The 17,938-nt window shown below is 38.3% G+C and overlaps 1 protein-coding gene across 10 annotated transcripts in view; it reads left to right on the top strand.

The window, feature by feature from the left end:
- FAM135A (family with sequence similarity 135 member A) overlaps positions 1-12,804 on the top strand; it is a 152,699-nt gene extending 139,895 nt beyond the window's left edge. For 6 of the 10 annotated variants that reach the window (XM_026446739.1, XM_026446748.1, XM_026446743.1 and 3 more), the window contains 2 exons: positions 8,303-8,416; positions 11,348-12,804. In XM_026446739.1, the coding sequence (XP_026302524.1) occupies positions 8,303-8,416; positions 11,348-11,553 (320 nt within the window). In that variant the 3' untranslated portion in view covers positions 11,554-12,804. The remainder of the gene's footprint in view (positions 1-8,302; positions 8,417-11,347) is intronic. The other 4 variants (XM_026446741.1, XM_026446744.1, XM_026446745.1 and 1 more) reach the window with 1 other exon arrangement.
- The last annotated feature ends 5,134 nt before the right edge of the window (positions 12,805-17,938 follow it).

Genomic DNA, 17,938 nt, shown 5'->3' with positions numbered 1-17,938 from the left:
CAGTCTAAAGCAGTAATTCCAAACCTTAGTGTTTCTCTAGAGAAGTACATCAGAATCTCTGCAAAGAGCTATTTTGAAAAATGTCTTTAATATAATTTTATTTGGAAAAATGTAATGCCTTTTATTCTTAAAAATATAGAAATCTTTTAAAAATCTTAATCAGTGGGAAATTTGTGAGGAAGTTTTAAATGATCGTGTAATCTGGCAAATACATAATTAATTCACAGAGCACGCATCTGGAGGTAACATGTAATATTGTTTATGCCTGAGTGGTATAATGTGTACTGCTGTTCCTAATACATAACAACCCAACAGAAAAAAAATGGGCAAAAGAGAAAAGAGGTAGTTAGCTACCAACAAATAAAATTTAAAATACATGTATATGGAAAGCCAATAAACAATAAGTTAATCATTTTTGCCATTAGGTTGGTAAAAATTTAAAAGATGCTATACAGTATTGATGAGCGTGTGAAACAGAAATCTTCATATATTAATGGTGGAAGGAGAAATTACTTTTTGGAGAGTACATTTATCAGAATTTTAAGAATGTACTCAACAATTCCACTTTTGGGATTTTTCCTACAGAAATCTCACATAATTAGGTAAAAGCTATTCATTGCAGTGTTACACTTTTTTTATGTCCCTTCCCCTCTGAAGTGGAATGGAATGTCCTTCGCTAGGGAAATAGGAAACATACTAAAAGTGAATCCTGGTAATTCCATGTAGTAGTTAAAAGAATGAGATAAGTTTATTTATACAAACATGAGAAGTTGTCCCCAAAATATTAAGTGAAAAAAAGACATAAAATAGCATAACTACTATAATCCCAGTTATATTTTTTAAATGAAAAATAAATCGTATGTATACCAAGAAAGGAATTTGGAACAAAATACAGACATGCCTTGGAGATACTGTGGATTTGGTTCCAGATCACCATAAAAAAAGGTGAGTCACATGAATTTTTTTTGTTTCCCAGGGCATATAAAAGTTATATTTGCACTATACTATAGTCCAGAATGTACAATAGTATTATGTCTAAAAAAAATACATACTTTAATTTTAAAACACTTTATTGTTAAAAATGCTAATGATTATCTGAGCCTTCAGCTAGTCATAATGTTTTTGTTAATCAGGATGGTGGTTGCTGAAGATTGAGGTGGCTATGGCAATTTCTTAAATTAAATCAACGAGGTTTGCTGCATTAATTGACTCTTCCTTTCACAAAAGATATCTCTGTAGCATATGATGCTGTTTGATAGTATTTTACCCATAGTAGAACTTCTTTCAAAATTAGAATCAATCCTCTCAAACCCTGCCACTGCTTTTTCAACTAAGTTTATGTAATATTCCACATCTTTTGTTGTCATTTCAACAGTGGTCACAGCATCTTTACCAGGCATAGATTCCATCTCAAGAAACCACTTTCTATGTTCATCCATAAGAAGCAACTCTTCGTCTATTCAAGTTTGATCATGAAATTGCAGCCATTCAGTCACATCTTCAGGCTCCATTTCTAATTCTAGTTCTCTTGCTATTTCTACCACATCTGCAGTTACTTTTTTTTTTTTTTTTTTTTTTGAGACGGAGTCTTGCTCTGCCGCCCAGGCTGGAGTGCAGTGGCTGGATCTCAGCTCACTGCAAGCTCCGCCTCCCGGGTTCACGCCATTCTCCTGTCTCAGCCTCCCGAGTAGCTGGGACTACAGGCACCTGCCTCGTCGCCCAGCTAGTTTTTTGTATTTTCTATTAGAGACGGGGTTTCACCGTATTAGCCAGGATGGTCTCGATCTCCTGACCTCGTGATCCGCCCGTCTCGGCCTCCCAAAGTGCTGGGATTACAGGCTTGAGCCACCGCGCCCAGCCTACTTTCTTCACTGAAGTCTTGAACCCCTCAAAGTTATCCGTGAAGGCTGGAATCAGCCTCTTCCAAACTTCTGTTCATGTTGATATTTTGACCTCCTCCCATGAATCATGAATATTCTTAATGGCATCTGTAATGGTGAATTTTTTCCAAAAGGTTTTCATTTTACTTTGCTCAGCTCCATGAGAGGAACCACTACCTATGGCAGCTATCACCTTACAAAATGTATTTCTTAAGTAATAAGACTTGAAAGTCAAAATAACTAATGGATCACTTGGGCTGCAGAATAGATGTTGTGTTAGCCCACATGGAAACATCATTAATCTTCTTGTATATCTTCATGAGAGGTCTTGGTTGAGTACGGGGATTGTTAATGAGCAATAATATTTTGAAAGGAATCTTTTTTTCTGAGTTGTAGGTCTCAACTGTGGGCTTAAAATATTCAGTAACCCATGCTGTACACAGATGTGCTGTAATCCAGGCTTTGTTGTTCCATTAATAGAGCACAGACAGAGTAGATTTCATATAATTCTTAACGGCTTAAAGTAGCCATTTCATATAATTCTTAACGGCTTAACAGTGAAAAGTAGCCCTTTTTATTTCCTTCAAGAACTTTTCCTTTGCATTCACATCTTGACTAACTCTTTTGCATAAGAAGCCTGGTTTTCAGCCTGTCTTGGCTTTTCACATGCCTTCCTCACTAAGCTTAATCATTTCTAGCTTTTGATTTAAAGTAAGAAACAGAGCCGGGCATGGTGGCTCACGCGTGTAATCCCAGAACTTTGCGAGGCCAAGGCTGGGGATCACTGAAGCCTAGGAGTTTGAGATCAGCCTGAGCAGCACAGTGAGATTCTATTTCTACAAAAAATAACAAAAATGTACCCAATGTGTTGTCGCATACCTGTCGTTTCAGCTACCTCGGAGGTTGAGGTGGGAGGATCCCTTGAGCCCAGGAGGTAGAGGCCACAGTGAGTCATGATTGCACCACTGCACTGTAGCCTGGGTCAGGGTGAGACCCTGTCTCAAAAAATAAAAATAATTAATGTGAGAAACATGTGACTTTTCCTTTCACTTGAGCATTTAGAGGCCATTGTGGGGTTATTGATCGGCCCAATTCCCATATAGTTGTGTCTCAGGGACTAGAGAGACCCAAGGAAAGAGAGAGAGACTGGAAATGTCTCTCCCGTTGGTGAAGCAGTCAGAGTATAGTTCATAAGTTCGCCGTCTTATATGGGCATGGTTCATGGCATTGCAAAACAATTCCAATAGTAACATCAAAGATCACTGATCACAGATCACTGTAACAGATATAATGAAAAAGTTTGAATATTGTAAGAATTACCAAAATGTGACACAGAGACACAAAGTGAATATGTACTATTGGAAAAATGGTGCCAATGGACTTGCTCAACGCAGGGTTGCCACCTTCAATTTGTAAAAAACATAATATCTGCAGAGCACAGTAAAGCAAAGTACAGTTAAACAAGGTATACCTGTATAAAACTGTGATTGCTTTATAAATATTGAATTTGAAAAAGTTAAACATTTTAAGTGTACAATCTTCTGGAGTTGTAAACAATACTAACAAACATCTGGCAAAATGTTTTATTACTATGAATTTTCAGAAAGAACAGACATCAGTGACATTAAATAATGTATCTTATATAAGTAATCCAGATACAATTGAGTCTGGTTTCTGCTTTTGATAAGAAACCCTTTGTATAAACCTCAGTTAAGAAAAATGCAAAAAAATGAGGTATGCCTGTACACAACTGTTACTGTGTCCTTAGTGAATGGCAGCACGGGCGGCAGTGGGGTTGGGGGAAGGCAAGAGGAGCTAGTAAAGGGGAATAGCTGAAGATTTTTTTTTTTTTTTTTGAGATGGAGTCTTGCTCTGTTGCTCAGGCTGGAGTACAGTGGCGTGATCTCAGCTCACTGCAACCTCCACCTTCTGGGTTCAAGCAATTCTCCTGCCTCAGCCTACCAAGTAGCTGGGATTACAGGTGCCCACGACCATGCACAGCTAATTTTTTGTATCTTTGGTAGAGACAGGGTTTCACCATATTGGCCAGGCTGGTCTCAAATTGCTGACCTTGTGATCCACCCGCCTTGGCCTCCCAAAGTGCTGGATTACAGGCATGAGCCTTTGCACCCAGCCAGACGGCTTCAGTTCTAAAAATGAAAAAGGGTAGGGCGAGAGGTAACACAGTTATATGTCACCTATCCAGAACCCTTGAGAAATACACATTTCAGGAGCCACTTACAGAATTATTAAAAATCAAATCTGTTGTTAGTCAATATATTTGAGAGCCTACTGTTTGTTCAGCACTAAGCAACAACATATTTTTAATTTTTTTTCACTTGGAGAGAAATTAATAAAATATTTTACGTCTTTTTTTTAATATAGAGCACTAAAAATAGTTTAACCCAGCCTCTTCCAACTGTTTTCACATCAGGGCATCAATAGCAAATGATTATATTTTCAAAGCACAATTGGGTAAGCCATTATTAGATAAACCAGTGAACCAACCAGGTTGTTCCCCCAGCAGAGAGGACCAGGCTGGGGACTTCAGCCCTACCCAGTCATCTGAGAATGCTAACCAGATCAGTTTCTGGACCCACCTATAACTGCACACCATAGGAAGTTCTCCTTTAACCTGTTGATTTGTTTACATTCATTAACAGTAGTTCCATACTACGCTGAAATAAAATGGTATTCTCAGAGATACAGATTTTAACCCTAAACTAATCAGTCTCCTGATCCCTAGTCCAATATGTCCTTTCTTAACTAGACTTCCTCAACTTGGGTAAGTTCCTAGTTCCCACCAAAAGTTAGGGCCAGATTTTGGTGTTAAAGACTACTTAGCTAAATTGAGTGGACCTTAATATATAGGAGCCAATATTGATATTTTTTGAGGGAAGACATATACTTTATAATTTATAATTTTAATCTGATACTTTAAACTGGGACAGACCAAAGATATAGTCACTTTTTTATCCCTCCCAGACATATTGCATAACTTAATTTTTATAGTGGATGTGGAATTTTCTAAACGTTACAATGAAATTTTTTTAAAGAAAACGGAAGCAGATATAAATTTAAAATCCTTCCAAAAAATTAAAAATAAAATTTAACTTGAAAGAAACATATAAAATAAAACTCTCAGGAAAGAAATTTATAATGGAAGTCATGAGACCAGCAAGTAGAGAATAGCAGTGATACTGGTAAGAAGAGAAAGCAACATATACTACATATGAAGCAAGCCAAACTTGATAATGTAGTATATATGAGGGAATTAATAATTAAAGCTGGCCAATATTTCTCATTGGACTAGAATAAGAATAGGCTTATAGAATAAATAAGATAGCAAGCGAAATTTTGGAAATAGAATTTGGTGTTAGGAATAGTGAATGTTAAAGTGACACAAAGCTTTGTGTCAAGTTATCTGGCAAGAAAAGGAGGCCAGAAATTTAGATTTGATGAGCAGATATAAAAATGATAATTAAAAGCAGAGAGAATGATGAGTAAAGAATAAAATGTCATATATGCCTGAAAATAAAGTAAGGTTTGTTTTCTCCTAAAATTACCCATCAGAAAGGAGAGTGCTGCCTTATATTCAAATCACTAACACAAGGTGAGATCTCAGTTACTTATTTTCACTTACTTGGAGAAGACATACTGGCCTGAAATAACCGTTGTATTTTGGATGCAAATTCAGGCTACCAGGTAGTATTAAAATTTGGTCAAATAAGATAAGACCTGAGAATTGACCCTTAAACTTTTAGCATTGTCTAGGTCATTGGTGATCTTGAAAGAGCAATTTATATGGAGTAATTAGGAAGAAAGACTTCTGAGAATAGGTTAAGTAAAGAACCGGAGGAAAGAAAGAGAAGGGAGACACATAGAAAACTCATGAAGAATTTTGTTACAACACTGTGCCAAGAAATGGGTAATAGAGGAGTATAAGGTCCAGGTACAGGTTCATTTATTTGGTTTTTGGGGGGTTTTTTGGTTTTTGTTTTTGTTTTTTGAAATGGAGTCTCGCTCTATCACCCAGGCTGCAGTGCAATGGTGCGACATCGGCTCATCCGCCTCCCGGGTTCAAGCAATTATCCTGCATCAGCCTCCTGAGTAGCTGGGATTACAGGCACCTGCCACCATGCCTGGCTAATTTTTGTGTTTTTCGTAGAGACGGGGTTTTGCCATGTTGGCCAGGCTGGTCTCGAACTCCTGACCTCAGGTGATCCACCTTCAGCCTCCCAAAGTGCCAGGATTATAGGCGTGAACCACCATACCTGGACATTAATTATATTTTCATAAAATATGAAATCTCAGCTCATTCTATTGGAATTATAGATTTAGCTCATGCAATTTATGGGAAATGTATGCCATAAAATCCAATTGGCAAAGCCATTGCTCACTGTCAAACAGTCAACTCAAATTGACTTTTTGTCAGAAAAAGTTAGACTTTATATTTTGCTTGGTTTTCCAGAGACTTTTGTACCCTAGGGCCATATACCTTAATAAGATCTGAAATAGATTGGAGAGATAATATCTTTATCTTGTAAAGCGGGAGAAAGTCAAGTCACTTTTAGAAAAGAGCTCATCTGGAGGTTGGGATCTGGAAATCAATTTTCTTTTTTTCTTTTTTATTTTTAGAGACAAGCTCTTGCTCTGTCACCTGGGCTGGAGTGCAGTGCTGCAACCATGGCTCACTGCAGCCTGCACCTCCTGAGCTCAAGGGGTCCTCACACCTCACCCTCCTGAGTAACTGAGACTACAGTTACGCAACACCACACCTGGCTAATTTTCGTAATTTCGTGGAGACAGGATCTCACTTTGTTGCCCAGGCTGGTCTCAAACTCCTGGGCTCAGGCAGTTTTTCCCCCTCGACCTCCCAAAGTTCTGAGATTACAGGCATGAGCCACCTCGCCCAGCCTGGAAATCAGTTTTCTTAAAGCTATACACACCTGGCCAGGCGCGGTGGCTCAAGCCTGTAATCCCAGCACTTTGGGAGGCTGAGACAGGCGGATCATTAGGTCAGGAGATCGAGACCATCCTGGCTAACACGGTGAAACCCCATCTCTACTAAAAAAAATACAAAAAACTAGCCGGGCGTGGTGGCAGGCACCTGTAGTCCCAGCTACTCGGGAGGCTGAGGCAGGAGAATGGCGTCAACCCGGGAGGCGGAGCTTGCAGTGAGCTGAGATCCGGCCACTGCACTCCAGCCTGGGCCACAGAGCCAGACTCCGTCAAAAAAAAAAAAAAAAAGCTATACACACCTATCTACACCATAGAGAGTCTTAGATGACTCCAGGGGTAAATGTGTGAATACCTGTGCTCTAGGACACATAGATGATTCCCAAAGTGGCACTGATAATGATGAAGATATTGGTGTCAAATTGAGTCATGAGATGTGAGAATGAAGGTGGGGGAGGAGTCATTTTTTCTTAATATTTTATACAATATTATTTTAAACATATGTTCAATTAACTTCTCTAATAGATACTTGATTATTTCATTTATCTTCTTAGGATTGTATACATTCAAAATGTCACCTCCCCCAAAAAAAGTGGTATAGTCTCATTAGGAAAAAGGAAGGATGGCCTTATTTTTGGCATAGATAGTATCATACTGTCACACTTGACTGTGTGTGAATCCATACTTTTCCCAAGATTAAGATCTTTAGGCCAGGAGTGATGGTTCATTCCTGTAATCCCAGCATTTTGAGAACCTGAGGTGGGCGGATCACTTTGAGGCCAGGAGTTCAAGACCAGCCTGGCCAATATGGTGAAACCCCATCTCTACTAAAAATGCAAAAATTAGCCAGGTGTGGTGGCACACATCTGTAATTCCAGCTACTCAGGAGGCAGAGGTTGCAGTGAGCCAAGATTGCACCACTGCACTCCAGCCTGGGTGACAAAGCGAGACTCCATCTCAAAAAATAATAAAAATTTTAAAAAAGAAAATATAAATCATATTAGGCAAGTGTTATAAATAAAAAGAAAGTAAAAAGTCAGCTTTAAATGATTTCTTATGAGGTGTTTTGTTTGTTTTAATGGAAGAGTATAATTTTGTTTCTTTGGAAATAGTCCTAAATATTGACGAATACCTTTTGGAAGGTAAGAATATCATGGAATACTTTCTATAGAACATTAGTCCACATATTCTGTTTCCTGCCTATCTCCACACCACTGAGCAACAGTGCTTGCTCCCAGTGCAAACACACATTCTCATTCAGCATCAGCACTACGTAACAGTGAAGTAGGGTTTTTTTGTAGAGAACATGTAGAAATTTGGAGAAAGGATTCATCAAGTATTGACAAAGACAGAAACTTAGTACTGCTAAGGAAATTTATGTTTTAGTCATTTAATATGATACAAATAACTTGTTTTAAATCTGGTTAACTACTGCATTATAATTTATTATATTATATTCACAGGGCTTCATTATTTCAAAAATGTTGTGCTAGTGGGATCTCTACAGGATCGCTATGTTCCTTATCACTCTGCCCGCATTGAAATGTGTAAAACAGCTTTAAAGGACAAACAGTCAGGTAATGGAATAAAAGTATTTCAAAGAGGTATAGATATTAATGAGCTCTTTCTGAAGCTTTTCTTGTAGTCACTTTCTTATCTGTCACTCTTCTCTTTCCTATTACTTCCTTTCCACCCACTTATATTAACAGCTATCCTTCTTCCATTTTTCTTCCTTTCTTCTCACCTGCCACGTGAACTGCCTTTATCAGTGAAGTAGTTCTTTCATCTAATTACAAATGCCTCTCCATTTTGCTGCCTCAGACGTAGTTCATACTTTGATTTCCTCTGAATTATTGGGACTGATAATTGCGGTCATCCTTGTCACATGTTCTGCTATACCTCACTTTTACACAAAGGTGGCAGCAAGGATTTGCCCCTCTTTACTGATAGTAAATGATAAAGACTTTATTTATTTGTTCTTTTGCTATTTGTGAATAACAAAATAAATTTAAATTATAGCCATTTGGAGCCAGAAGGAAACTTGAGTCCTGTTGGCTCATTTTATAACTAAAGCCCAGAGATACTAAGTGGCTTAGCCAAAGTCAGTTAGTTAATTACAGACTTAGGTCAAGAACCTGGTCTCCGGCTGGGTGTGGTGGCTCCCGCCTGTAATCCCAGCACTTTGGGAGGCTGAAGCAGGCAGATCACCTGAGGTCAGGAGTTCGAGACCAGCCTGGCCAACATGGTAAAACCCCATCTCTAAAAGAATACGAAAACTAGCCGGGCATGGTGGCGAGTACCTGTAATCCCAGCTACTTGGGAGGCTGAGGCTGGAGAATAGCTTGAACCCAGGAAGTGGAGGTTGCAGTGAGCTGAGATCGCGCCATTGCACTGAAGCCTGGGAGACAAGAACAAAACTCTGTCTCAAAAAAAAAAAAAAAAAAAAAACCTGATCTCCCACCCCTCATTTTTGCCTCAAATCCGTTTTTGGAATGAGGCTGATTTTAAACTCTTAATCCTTTATTTTTCTACATTGTGACGGTGAACAGCTCCTTAAGGCAAGAACTCTCTTAAGCACATTTTTATTGGCAGTGCCTAACATGGTGCCTGGTACATGGTAAGTACTCCTTTATTGTACATTTGTGACATCAAAATAACCTTTTCTTAACTTCTGTTCTAGCAAAGGCTAGAGTCCACCTAAGGAAAAAATTCAGAAGAAGTTTAACCTTCAGATGAGTAGCTGAAACTAGATAAATGTCCCTTATTTTAACAGTAAGGTTCTGTGACATTGGGGGACAGGGGAAATCAAATGATGAAGACATGTTTAGACTTCTTCCTGTATTAACATATTTTTAAAATAGCATGGAACCACAAATCCAACCTGACTCATAATGAAAACTAAGAGGAGAGGTGGGAGTAAAAAGTTTTTGATGAGTATGTATTAAGTCAGTCTTTCTCTTAAACACCTCTCTTCTCTGTATCTGATTGTGCTTCTGTATACTTTTCCCTTCTTGTCATTCCTCAGGCAGCATCCTACCTGTCCTCTGAAATTTAATATTTACCTCTCTAAAGCTCACAGGTTCCATGGACACTGTTAGTACTCATTTACTAATATATGGTAGTGCATAAGCATTATGTTTTGCCCCTTAGAAGGCAGTTTATACATTTATGTGGATGTATTCTCATCTTTATCTTTTATGTGCTTAGTATGTATGACCTCAGTAAATCCATTGTAAGAATTAGCAAAACGTAGTTTGGGCGCAGTGGCTCATGCCTGTAATCCCAGCACTTTGGGAGGCTGAGGCAGGAGGCTCACCTGAGTCCAGGAGTCTGAGACTAGCCTAGGCAACATAGCAAGACCCCATGTCTACCAAAAATAAAACATTAGCTAGGCTAATTTAAACGGTGGTGCATGCCTTTGTGGTCCCAGCTACTCAGGAGGGTTAAGATGTAAGGATCACTTGAGCCTGTGATGTGGAGGCTGCAGTGAGTTGTGATCATGCCACTGCACTCCAGCCTGGGTAATAGAGTGACACCCTGTCTCAAAACAAAATAAAAAAGAATTAGCCAAAAATAAGGAGAGAGGAGCACAAGTACTAAATAAACCCGCAGACCAAACAAAAGATCCTGTTTGTTATTTGAGCCAAGCTCACATTGTTCATCTGACTATAGGAGGTTGCTATTCTTTCGTAAACTAATTTGGAAGTTTTGACTGCCACAGAAACATTTTTAAAGTATTTGCTGTAGACCAAGTTTATAATTTTGCCTTATCAAAATGTCTCATCATGGCTAGCTTATTTTCATAATTGTTTAATGAGTTATAAGTGACTTAATGTTAAAGAAAATTATTTCTTTGTTATAGGCATTGCTTTGAGTTAAAAATACCAAATTTCGGCTGGGCGCAGTGGCTCATGCCTGTAATCCCAGCACTTTGGGAGGCTGAGGCGGGCATATTGCCTGCGGTCAGGAGTTCAAGACCAGCCTGACCAACATGGTGAAACCCTGACTCTATTAAAGATACAAAAATTGACCAGGTGTGGTGGTACATGCCTGTAATCCCAGCTACTGAGGAGGCTGAGACAGGAGAATCGCTTGAACCTGGGAGGCAGAGGTTACAGTGAGCCGAGACCACGCCGTTGCACTCCAGCCTGGGCAACAAGAGCGAAACTCTGTCTCAAAAAAAAAAAAAAAAAAAATTCAAATTTCAAGAATAATGTATAATAAATTTGTTATTTCCACTTGACTAGATAATGTGATTACTTATATTTTCTATAAACAGTCCCAAAAATGATAGTTGAAGGAAAATTAAACCTTTTTAAAAACAGCCATTTATCTGCTTTATATGGAAATAATGTAACTAAATTTTATAACTTATCTAAAAATTGGCATAGGTTTTTTTCTTTTTTCTTTTTTCTTTTTTTTCTTTTTTTTTCTTTTTTCTTTTTTCTTTTTTTTTTTTTTAAGTTACTCATGTGAACTAATTGTCCTTTTTTCTGTTGGTTCCACAGGACAGATCTATTCCGAAATGATCCACAATTTGCTTCGCCCAGTTCTGCAAAGCAAGGACTGTAATTTGGTTCGCTACAATGTCATCAATGCATTGCCTAATACAGCTGATTCACTCATTGGGAGAGCTGCACATATAGCTGTTCTTGATTCGGAAATATTTTTAGAGAAATTCTTTCTGGTTGCTGCCCTCAAATATTTCCAATAGTATAAAAGCATTGTTAGCGACTGGACAATTACCTCATTCAACAATGTTTCAAATAATGTATTATATTAAAATGTAGATGCTGATAAGTTCTAAGAAATATTTATACCTTTTTATATGGAAGATAATTTATATCATCCATGTTTAGTGCTTTTTAAACATCAACTTTACTTTCTAGGTAATGTGGCTGTGCAATATTTTTTAATTTTATCTTTTTACTTTTCTATTACTTTTTCATATATTTTGCTACCTAAGTATTTCAGTGAAACTTTAAGCCCATACCTATGTCTGATTGTTTATCGGCTTTCCACAATTCTTACATCAGACTACATTATATTAGAGACCATTATTGCTAGAATAGCGTGAGATTTAAAATTTTCTAATACTGGGGGTATTATTTAGTTAATTATAAATTTTACTTTTCACATATTACTGTGTTTTAACTGGAAATAAAATTATGGCTGCTACAATATATTTTTTGAAATCAACTTCTGTAGTTCTAAAATACACCTTTATCATACAATCAAACCAAGTAGCTCATATATGACAGTGTCATAAAAGTTTTCTATAAAGTCATTACTGTTGCTTAAACATACGTCATGCCTATTAAAATATATTTTCTACTGGTGATTTCAACATTATTTCTCATACTGACTTTTATTACTGGAAATTTTCCTGTTCATGTTGGCAGCAGATAAAGATCTTTGAATGTTTGAATGCCCTCTGCCTTGATTTGGTTGGAATTTTTGCTAAATTGGTAATGTTGCTTGAACTTTATGACTACATTTTCTTTTAACTTTTTTCATGAACTTCCTTATATGTACATAATAATTAAATGTTGAAATTTATGAAATACTTTTATGAATTTAGATAATTTTTAAATATTGTTAAAATTTATTGAACTAAAAAGTAATGTAAATAAAATAATTCATGTTAAAAATGGAACAAAATAATTAACTTTACATGTTTGGTGATACAGATGCAAATGTTTTTGATATATGGAGATGTTGAGTCTTTTGACTTCACTAAAGGTGCTGAATAGCATTAAATTCACTATTTTCCTTTTCTGTTTTACTTGTGAAAATAAAAATGCACTAAGGTTGGGTATAAGTTCTGTTTGCACTCACTAACTGTGACAGACAGAGGTTTTTGTAAGTATTTATTGTACAATTGATGCATGTTTATTTTTAGCATTGTGTTATTGCCTCTGGTGTTAATAAATGAACAAATGGCTATCTGGAGGAACAGCTACAACACTTGTAATCCTTTGCTTATTCTCAGAATACTAGAGGTATATATATTTTATTTATAAGATAGACCAGCCTAATTGTATAACTTATAGCCTTTGTATATTTATAATTTACATATTTTGTATATATTAAGTATTATAGTTAAAATAATTTTGATTGCTATTGATAATTATTTACTTTTTAGAAAGTACTCAAAATTTTCATAAACTAATATCCCAAGTGCATTATAACTAGAAAATGTAAATATATTAATTAGCCACCATGTATTTTTGCCAAGCACATTTTTTATATTCCTGTATCTTGGCTCTGAGTTTGAAATGTGCATATTCTAAGTTTGGATAATTTTCACGTTTATCAAATGACTCGTTCTTAATCATATAAATAGTATTCATAGTGGAGATTGCTCTTACCATAGTTGGTTGATTAGTTCTTGGTTATTTTAATACAGTTTTAAAAGCACATTTGTGTTCGTGGCTTAAAATCTAACAAATTTAATTTATTTGATTTATCTGGGAAACCATCACACACTATTCACTTCCAAATTCAGATTGTGGGAGATGGGGTGCAGTTCTAGGGGAGAGAGGAAACGATTATCTGAAACGATTATCTGGTATTACTTAATCTTACTTTAGAGAATCAATCTCATTGAAGTATACCAGTAAGAGTTCTTGGTTGCAAACAACAAAAAAAATTATAATCAACCTGAGCAGAAAAATAATTTATTGGAAGAGGATCAGGTAGCACAGAATTGATGGAAGGGCTGGAGAGCCAGGTTTGGAAAACAAATAGAAGCCAAAGGAAAGTAGATGACCAAAATCATAGCCAAGTTCTGATGACCTCAAAAAGACCTAAACGACTGTATTCGCTAACCAGGATGACCCTGAAAACTTGATTTCAAGTACTTGTTTTATCACTTCAGATTCAAAGCGTAGTAGAATGTCCAACTGACCAAGTTTAAGTCTTCTGCCAGTGCTTGGGCTGTCAGGCATCAAAGACAGCAGGTGTATCTGACCTCGTTAGTTTCCACAGTAGAAAATAGGACCCTTGATTCTACCAAGGTTAACCAAACATATGAAATTGGTTTGATGACAGCACCAAATATAAACACATCAGGTGTAATGTAGTCCATCTTTTTTCTTCCCAACATCTGCAAGCATAATTCTCTCTCCATATGTACACATTGAAAATGCATCTTTCTGACATAGTACTACTATCCCTCATCCAGTTTTAAGTCCAGGACCTCAGTGTGATGTTCTCTGATTCTGTAATAATCTCATCTCAATAGTTTGCAACTCATAAACAAAATTGTGACCTAACCCCCACCCCTATACATAATAACAGTATGATACGATAGGAAAGAACCTGGGTGTGGTGGCTTATGACTATAATCCCAGCACTTTGGGAGGCTGAGGTGAGAGGATCACTTGAGCTAGGAATTTAAGACCAGCCTGAGCAACATAACAAGACCTTATCTCTACAAAATAATTTAACTGACCCTGGTGGCATACACCCGTAGTCCCAGCTACTTGGAAGACAGGTGGGAGGGTCACTTGAGTCCAGGAGTTGCAGGCTGCAGTGAGTTACTGCACTACAGCCTGGGCGACGGAGACCCCCAACTCAAATATATATATATATACATATGAAATAAGAAAATTGTATAGACATGCATGAGCCAGTGAGGAAGAAAATAAAATAGAGCAGTGCCTTGCAAGTGTCCATGGTGAGAATTACCTGGACTACTTTAAAGATACACATTCCAGGACCTTATTACAGACCAACTGAATCAAAATTTTCAGGATAGTGTAAAAGCAGCATCACGTTTTATGTCCCAAATTTCTCTAATAACACGTCGCAAATACAGTACTCAGTCCTGTCACTGGTCGTGAATCTGGATGGTTATGACTTCTCACCACTGCCAACTATTTTCTGTTTTCTTTGTGTTCAACCAGCACCTCTGCTGATCAGATTTATGTATCCAGTGGATGACAGAGGCTCTGAGGTGTGGGTGGCCTTGCCTATATATGGTTGTAATCGTCTTATATGTAACTTTTACCATTCAGCGTGGTATTTTTTAAAATAAAATATAAAACCATGGTATTGCGAGAAGGTATTCCAGGAGACCCCCTGACTTCTGGTTATACTCTTCTCCCTACTCTCTTTTCTCATGGTCATCAGGGACAATCACTCCAGCTAGCATCATCACCACTTTCTCTAACCTTACCTAGAGGAATGAAGTCAAAATGGCTGAGTGGCAATTCCAGCTGGGCACAAAAATTGCTATACCAACAGAACCTGGATTCACAGAGATGGCTGGCAAGAGCAGTGAAGGGTCTGAGATTTTATCCTACTTGCAAGGTTACAGGCTCAGTTACTGCAGTTTCATGGATGCTGACAGGATACTCCTGGACAAAAGACAAAACAGCTTTATTACAGCAAAATAGAAGCCAGAGGGTCCGCATATTTGCATCAGTTCTTGTAGCCCAGTTCCCACAGTGTGATGCAGAGGGCCAGATGACGTCTGTGCACATGGGGGGTTGCATTACAGGAGAAGAATCCAAGATCAAGAATCCAGCAGTTTTTGAACAAAGAGACAAGCTAGTCTCTCTCCCCCACGTAGCAGCAGTTAAATGGTAGTAATGCCATGACTGCCTTGACCTACTTAGGTGCCTATATGACTAGCTACAGAAACTGCTTAGTATCAGGAGATGGCTAAGACTTGCGGTCTGGCACACTCAGTGATAATATATATGCATGTTCAGGGGCCGTGGGAGCTTGTGTCTTCTCTCCCACAATGGAAAGCAAAATATATCAGTGAGTCAAATGCAATAGCAAGAAGTCAGCCCCTTTTCTACTCTTTGATCTCTGTTATTCTGTTAACAGAAGAGATATCACCAAATACTGTTAACTCATTTGGAAAATATGACAAATCCTTTAGGGCAGTATCCCAAAGTGTATTTTCTTACCTGGTTCCAAAACAACCTTCAGTAAGGTTGTCCTTCATTTCATAAAATTAGTTGCTTTTGGATGATGGAATACATAAGACTGTGAATCCTACAGGCATTAGTCCCCTGCTTTACATCTTTCATGGGAAAATGAGTTATTTGGTAAGAAGCAATGTTGTGTAGGATATTGTATTAAACATGGAGTAGTGTGTTAAGGTATTCAGTAAGTCCACAGGTGGAGTATATAACAAGCATAAATCAGGGAAAGCAATCTAAATGCAGAATAATTGTCTGTTCCTGTAAGAACAAATTGTTACCTCCTTCATAACAATAGGATTTCATTGTAATCAGACCTGCCACCCAGGCCACACAAAAGTGTATCAGGGGATCAAGGTGGTCACTGCAGTTGGTAAGTAGTAGTAGTAGCCAATCAGTCATGACAGAAGAAAGGCGGTGTTAAAAGTACATGTATGTCTCTATTCTTGCCACCATGGCTACCTTGTTACTGAGTCCACAGCTGTTGTGGGGGAAGGAGGCTGAGTGATGTCCACAGAATGGGTCACTGTTGCAGCCCCTGTGTAATTCCCTTTTGAGAGCAGGCTGGACCTAATAATAGGATACAGTAGAAGTGGTGGGATATCACTACCGAGATGAGATTACAGAAGGTCAGAGCATCCATTTTGAAGGGTCTTTCTTGCTCTTTAGTTCATTTGTCCTGTGGAAAGCCAGCTGCCATGTTGCAAGATAGCCTTTGGAGAAGCCCACTTAACAAATAACTGAGAAAGTTTCCAGTCCAAAGTCCACAAGGAACCAAATCTTGCCAATAATCATGTGAACGAGCTTGGAAGCAGATCCTCCCTTAGTTGTACATTTATATGAGACTGGGACTCCAGCCAACAGCTTGGCTGCAACCTCATTTAGGACCCGGAATCACAGTTACTCTGGCTTCTAGATTCCTGATCCACAAAAACTGTCAGAGAATAACTGTTTATTGTTTTAAGCCAATAAATTTTGGGATAATTCTTGAGGCAGCAATAGATAACTAATATAATAATCTTGTTCTGATTAACAGCCCTTCTGCAATGGGAGCCTTTTTTTTTTTAACATTCAACAGAACCCAAATGTTTTCATACTCTGGGGCTACTTTGAGAGGCCCTATTCTAAAGACCTAGTCCGAAACTTTTACATTCCCACTTCCTAGCCACTTGACAAACCAGTCACTGCCTATGAAATGATGTAAATTTTTATCTCAAGCCGTATCTCTTTTTAGGCAAAGCATACAAGATAAGCTAAATTCTGGCCAGGTGCGGTGGCTCACACTGTAATCCCAGCACTTTGGGAAGCTGAGAGGGGTGGATCCCTTGAGGCCAGGAGTTCGAAACCAGCCTGGTCAACATGGCGAAATCCCGTCTCTACTAAAAATAGAAAAATCAGCCAGGTGTGGTGACGCGGGTGACGGGGGCCTGTAAAAACATAAAATAAATAACCTAAGTTATGCATGCCGGAAAGAATTTTTTTTTCCCTCTGCTGTTCCTTCAGGGCCTCTGTTAAGTGGGGCTCTAAATATGAAAAGCAGTCCGTTGCCAGCTGGGCCAGTTTATTGAGCAAAGCCATCACCCAACTTTGAATTTTTCCCTCAGTCAACTAGCCACAAGGAAGTCATCATTAAACTGTAGCTATAAGCTAAAGGTCAAAAGCATGACCTTAGGACTGTGAGCTCCCTACAAATGAAAACTGTTTCGGTTTTGACTCTGGCCCAGTTCTGTATATCTCACTTTCTCTCTCTTTTCTTTTTGTTTTTTTGAGATGGGAGTCTTGCTGTCTCCAGGGCTGGCGTGCAGGACTGGAGTGCAGTGGCACATTCTCTGCTCACCGCAATCTCCGCCTTCCGGGTTCAAGCGATTCTTCTACCTCAGCCTCCCGAGTAGGTGGGATTACAAGCATGCGCCACCACGCCCTGTTAATTTTTGTATTTTTAGTAGAGAAGGGGTTTTGCCTTGTTGGCCAGACTGGTCTCGAACTTCTGACCTCAGGTAATGCACCCGCCTAGGCCTCCAAAAGTGATCGGATTACAGGAGTGAGCCACCATGCCCAGCCCACTTTCTCTTCGTGAAAGGATCTCCTTATCTAGGAGAATCAGATAATTCTCAGTTCATGATGCGAAACTTCGATCGCATAGCCACTTGATGTCACATG

Source organism: Piliocolobus tephrosceles, chromosome 5, assembly GCF_002776525.5.
Source record: "Piliocolobus tephrosceles isolate RC106 chromosome 5, ASM277652v3, whole genome shotgun sequence".
NCBI classification, from domain to species: Eukaryota; Metazoa; Chordata; class Mammalia; order Primates; family Cercopithecidae; genus Piliocolobus; species Piliocolobus tephrosceles.
This window is presented reverse-complemented; position numbering and strand designations above follow the sequence as displayed.